The sequence below is a fragment of the Photinus pyralis genome, unplaced genomic scaffold (genome assembly GCF_008802855.1).
Source record: "Photinus pyralis isolate 1611_PpyrPB1 unplaced genomic scaffold, Ppyr1.3 Ppyr1.4_LG6, whole genome shotgun sequence".
In the NCBI taxonomy this organism is placed as follows: Eukaryota; Metazoa; Arthropoda; class Insecta; order Coleoptera; family Lampyridae; genus Photinus; species Photinus pyralis.
Genome location: NW_022170663.1, coordinates 7,446,440 through 7,452,625, shown reverse-complemented (window position 1 = coordinate 7,452,625; position 6,186 = coordinate 7,446,440). Strand labels below are relative to the sequence as shown.

At 37.0% G+C, this 6,186-nt stretch overlaps 1 protein-coding gene across 1 annotated transcript; it reads left to right on the top strand.

Annotated features, from left to right (window-relative positions):
* The first annotated feature begins 844 nt into the window (after positions 1 to 844).
* On the top strand, positions 845 to 1,549 carry LOC116174093 (adhesive plaque matrix protein 2-like). Its single transcript, XM_031491891.1, has 4 exons — positions 845 to 1,004; positions 1,057 to 1,197; positions 1,246 to 1,374; positions 1,428 to 1,549. Exons 1-4 carry the CDS (start codon positions 974 to 976, stop codon positions 1,484 to 1,486), a joined length of 360 nt encoding a protein of 119 aa, XP_031347751.1. The 5' UTR covers positions 845 to 973; the 3' UTR covers positions 1,487 to 1,549.
* The last annotated feature ends 4,637 nt before the right edge of the window (positions 1,550 to 6,186 follow it).

The window sequence follows — 6,186 nt, the reverse complement described above, 5'->3', positions numbered from 1 at the left end:
AATAATTTTTTATTTTAATGTCTTTTTTATACTTAAAGTATTGATTATTTGAAAACAGTTGTAGTTATGGCAACCCATTTTTACCAGTGCATTGAGAAAGAATAAGTCTTTCTTTTAGTATACTTCAAAAAGTAAAGTTGCATACGACCGCTCTTATGGAGATCCAAATTTAAGAAATTTAAAAAAAGTTAAAAACCATAAATTGTGGGAGGACATGTGTGGGTATCAAATGAACCTGAAATTTTACGTAGAATCCAAAAATTCAATAAAAAATAGGGATTGCCTTTTAAAATAATGAAGTTACTAGCTATACTTTCTGTATTTCCGTATTAAATAAAATCTTTATAGTTCAACAAAATTCAAAGTCTTCTCAAAAGTTGAGTTTCGTTACCTACTCGCTTTACCTGTCAACTCAATTTCGAGAAACATGGGCCTTCATATATACGTAATCATTAATTTAAAGATGGTTCATTTCAAAAGTATGTTTGAATAAACGCCCAAAATGACCACCCTATATATTGAGATTTAATCTCAATCCACCAAGAAGAGATTTCAATCGGGTGGGGCCAGCGAATTGCGCCAAAATTTGACACACTATTTAATTGCAGCTCTCGACGTCATGGAGGAACATAACGAAATTGGTCCAGTTCAACCGAAACACCTCCGCGAAGCAATACGAAGGATGCGCCTACAAGGAGCGATACCCAACGGAAGGACGCACTATAAGTCCCATTTTCGTTTGTAACTTACTATATCGAATGTAATAAAATAAAATGTTTTTATCAAGTTTAGATTAATTTACGTTTTGATATTCAAATATCGCCTCTCTCGCCCTAAGGACCCCTTATCACTTAGAAAATATAGGAAGTGAGGGCAACGACACAATTATCTGTACATACGTTGCATCTCCAGCTAACAGTATACACGCGTCTTAGTGTATTTTTTTGGTGAAGTAAAGTGCTTATTTGACCAAATGTGGAAACTAATTCTTCTTGTCCTTATTTGTAAGTGGCATTCTACTTCTTGCAAAAGAAGGCTTCACTATCGCTTTTATAGGTGTGTATTTGGTTCATAGTTGCGACATGGACCAAATCCGCCAGGGTTGTCGTATACAAAACAGAGCTTGCTCCTGCGGATCAGGTTGTATGAACGAATATCGCTACGACACAATTCAGGAGTGTAATAACGCATTAAGAGGTCTCAAATAGATTTTTTTGATAGCATTGTATGCATCCTTAATTTTAGGTAAACGTACCGATATATGCTCACCAAATCCATGTCAACACGGAGGCAGTTGTTTGCAAATATCTCATCATCCCGGTTACAAATGTTTATGCGAGGGTACTGGATACTTTGGTTTACGCTGTAATCGGGGTATGATAACCTTTTCACCTCATTTTCCTCATCAAAATAAACAATTTTTTCAGCTTGTCCACGTGGTATCACTAGGGATCAAACGTTACCTCACGAGTGCATAGTGATTTAAGTACAAAAATCCAAGTGGTGTAGAATTGTATAAAATAGATAATAAATATTCAAGTATTATGCACCTAAATCATCTAAGAGAGGCGTCTCTTTATACCAATTTTCTCTGCACCTTTTTGATAATATAATCCTTCCTCGTTTGCTTAAATGTTAATGGAGTTCCTCAAGAATCTATTGTAGGGCCTTTTTTCTTATTTTAAGTTCGCATGGCTATAGCTATAGATTTATTGTAGGAAGTGAAGAGAATAATATAAAAATGGAAAATAAAGTTAGAATCAAAATGGAAACTTACTTTCTGTGCACTCCTTGCACATTTGTACTCGCCCCTATACCGCTATGCAATTTTAGGAAAAAAAATTGTTTTCTGCATGGGCTGACACATTTCATGGAAGAGAGAAAATAATGTTTCCAAATCTATCAACTTATATACGACGCCACCACAATTCGCTTATAAATATTGTATAAGATTCGTCTATATTGTGAGTGAGTTGATAAATAAAGAAGTTGGCACTGACTGCGCATGCCTTTAACAGAAGCAACTGTGATTAAAATTTCAAAAAGATATCTCGATAAATAACAGTTGATATTGCGCGTCCTGCGCATGCGGGTATTTCTCTGATGTTTACAATATGCGATACGTTTGCTTACATAAAGCAACTTTGGTTAAAATTTCAAAGAAATATCTCCATAAATAAGATTGCCATTGCGCAGTGTGCGCATGCGCACATCTGATTGTTACTATATGCGATATGTTTGCCTTCACCAGAAATATATATGTGGTTAAAATTTCAACAAAATATATCAATAAATAAGGAAGTTGACATTGCGCAGTTTAATTGTCAAGATTTTCCTTGGCTCAGGTGCTAGAGCTATACGCTACCGAATGCAAAAAGAACGAACTTAATACCTTGAGAACTGTATGAGTAGTTAAGGCCTCGGACAGAGAATGTGGCTGCAATAGCGTACCCAACTTCGTTGGAAAATGCGTTAAAAATGGAAAATCAAACGCTGTCTGTTATAGACCCGAGCGCAACGTCTCGGTTCCTTCTAGATCAGTGGTTCTCAACCAGCGTTCCGCGGAACATTGGTGCTCCGCGAATGCCTATCAAATGTTCCGCGAAATATAATTATGTAATATGTTACCTCTTAATCAGACCGCACTCTGAAAATGAAGTTTTCGCAGGTTAGCGATGAAGAATTTTGGATTTCTGAACATGAAGAATATCCACTTCTTTCCAACGTAGCTATAAATACTTTAATACAATTTTCAACATCGTATTTATGTGAATTAGGTTTCTCCTCTCTAACAAACATTAAAAATAAGAAAAGGGAGAGACTACTAATTTAGAAGAGGAAATGAGAGTCGCTCTTTCTCACATTAGGCCTGATATTGACAAAAGATGCCAACAACATCAGGCACAAGTGTCCCACTAATAAACTTTCTCTCTTACGTTACTTTTGGTTTTATATATTTTTAAGTTTCAGTTTGAAAAAATAACGTTTTGTTAGGGAATTAAAATAAAACTTACTTCTTGATCAATTTTCGTTTGTGTTAACAACTCGTATTAAACCCCCCCCCCCCCTGGCATTTGGTGTTCCGCGCGATTTCATTTACAATCTATAATGCTCCGTCACCAAAAAAAGGTTGAGAACCACTGTTCTAGATATTCGCAGCGAGAAAAAGCGCGGTCTTGAGCGTACCCTGAGGAAACATCAAATGTGAATACCCTCATTTAAATAGTGTGTTACCTACAAAATTTTGTTGCGGCTTGTGTGGAGCCTGACCTGAACTATGAATCGGCCTTTATGCGCGAAAAGACGTGCTGAAAGGACGCGATAAGGATGGAGGCAAGGAAACGCGTGACTTTTGAAGAAAAAAGGAAATATGTATTTGTAAAAGATAAATGTGAAGGAATTGTACAGGAAAATGGTGTATGATTGGTGGGCGAGAATTAAGGAAGGCGCGTGAGATGCCTTATACGTATAAATAAAGCGCGAAAGAGGTTTGAACTAGATGTGAAGGAAAGAAGGCTTTACGTGGTGGGACGCGATGAGAAGTCGTGTACGAGACATAAAGAAAAAAAAGAGATAAAATCGGAAATGAAAGAATAGTGAAAAACCGTCATTTTTAACTTTGATAGTTTAGTTTAAAAAATATTTCACATGACTTCTGCTGCTACATTAGCCCTTTGTTCGTGACCATGGTGTAAAGTAGGTATACGAACTGCAGGTTAAATCGGTGATCTGTCCAATGAAGCGACAAACTTTGGCCTAGTCATTACACTTCCACTGGCCGAGTCTTTTGATGTTTTCTTACGCAAATCACGATCGCGCATATTTATTTCAAAACGCAGAGCAAACCGAAATAAATAGGAAAACATCTATAGATCAATTGTAGCCCCACACAAAACTCCGCAACGGCATATCACTGTCTTAAACCGTATATGCGGATAATTTCTGTGTCGTCCTCCGCAATACATTCCAATCCATAAAGAGTTTAAAATATGGACCCATATGGCGTACCCGAGTTTTTTATGCAGCATTTTATTACCACCCGCATAGTAAGGAAGGTATTGCAATGGGGTAAAAAATGACCCCTCCACTTTGTTGACGGAAATACGTACGTTTTGAAGCACTAGGAATCCGAGTGAAACAATAAATCTCGATATCGGCCTATCTGTTTGTACCTACTCTCATTTTCGGCTAAACGAATTGGAACGAAATTTAGTAAGTACTCATTCTTGGACATAAAAGGAAGAACTGAAAAGATTTTGGACAGAATCGCGCATGCGCAGGTGGTATATACTGCCGTCCTAAGGCTAAAAGACGTATCTCATAAAACAATACTTTTGGCTAGGACGAATTTAGTAAAATTATTATTCTCACCTAGTTAATAATTTATTTGTTTTCTTTTTTTTACTCGACCTCATTGCATTTCTGTTTATAGGTACTTTTGACTACCTAATGATAAATATGAAATTTTAATTATTTCATGGTTTTTAGTGAGATACGTCATTTTCGCTAAGTAAAATCAAAACAAACCCACTGAATGAAAAAAATGAACGACTTAACTGGAGACTTGAAGTATAAATTTTATCTTTGAATGTCAAGACTTTATTGATACTGTCTTGGTAAATGTCAAATTGTTGATTTTGAAATTGATTGAGTAGATTGTTATAAATAATATATATATATATAATATACCTAATACCTATCTGAATTTTGTAATGTCTGTACGGATAAGGGAATAAATCAACGCAGATATGGGAAGATGTGTTAATTTATTAATACAAAACATTCAAACCTGTCATTATGATTAAAAAATACATAGGAAAAAAAAGCATGTGGACATTACGACTCTGGCAGATTTTCCCAAAACAAAAGTCTGCTATCTTTAATGATACCTCCGATATTTTTAAGGATGTTCTTCTTCTTTTCTGAAGGAACTCCCTTAACTTTTTCTTGCTTTTTTGGTTTTGGAAAAACACTAATTTTACAGTACTTTGCGCTTAAAAAGTTTAATTCAATATGTTCGGTGTCAGAAAAATCATTTTTGTACTTCACCACGTTTGACCCTCTTGTGAATATAACTTCCACCATCTCACTCAAATAAGGCCTAGGTTGAATGCGGCCTAACTTGTACTGTGAAGAGTAATCGTCCCATAAAAAAAAATGTTTAACGTCCATGGCAAGTACTTCACACTTTGGAGCTGCATTTTTCACAGCTGTGACATAATCCTCAAAATCATATATCCTATTCCCCATCCTCTGCATTGACAACTCAACTCTGTGATGGAATGAGTCTGCTGCCATAAACGTATGGCCTGGTTCAAAGTATCGGAGCATGATTTCCGAGCAGAGTTGGACTGGGTCACTGGGTCACCTGGGTCACTAAATTAAACTGGGTCGCTGGGTCACGTCATACTCTTTTCAGTTAGACCCAGTTTGACCCAGTGACCCAACTTGACCCAGTGACCCAGTTTGACCCAGTGACCCAGTTTGACCCAGCGACGCATTTCACCCGGGGACCCAATTCGACCCAGTCACCTAGTTTGATTGAATAACGCAGTTAAGTCAGTGCCCTCGGTTCAAGTGTACAGATTATGCATAAATGAAATGCTGGTTTGTTGAAAATAATACTCGATTGCTTGACAACTGCCATTTCTGTGATGTTTGCTTTAATACTGCCGTAAAAAACTTTCCATGTCCCGAATTGTATTAGAATAAGTTATTTCTTTGCTTCAGGGCTTTCCAGTTTGCTTACAGGTGTTCATTCACATTTAATTTTTTTTCTACTAGTTAGCTTAATCCAAATAAATCTTTTCTCTAAATACTTTCATTGACTACTTGACTACAAACTATAAACAAATGCATTTGATTTTTTTTAGGTATTAGTTCTCTTGAATGAAATTGGGCTACGTGCTTGTTGCCGAATATTATTGAGGAAGTTTTTTTTTAATTAAAAGTTACTTGAAATTGTTTTGGATGATAACTAACAATAATTTAATTACTGGGCTACCGGGTCAGGACGGGTCACTGAGTAAAGCTGGGTCAGGATGGGTCACTGGGTCAAGCTGGGTCACCGGGTCAAGCTGGGTCACCGGGTCAAACTGGGTCACCGGGTCAAGCTGGGTCACTGGGTCAAGCTGGGTCACCGGGTCAAACTGGGTCAAGCTGGGTCACCGGGTCAAGCTGGGTCAC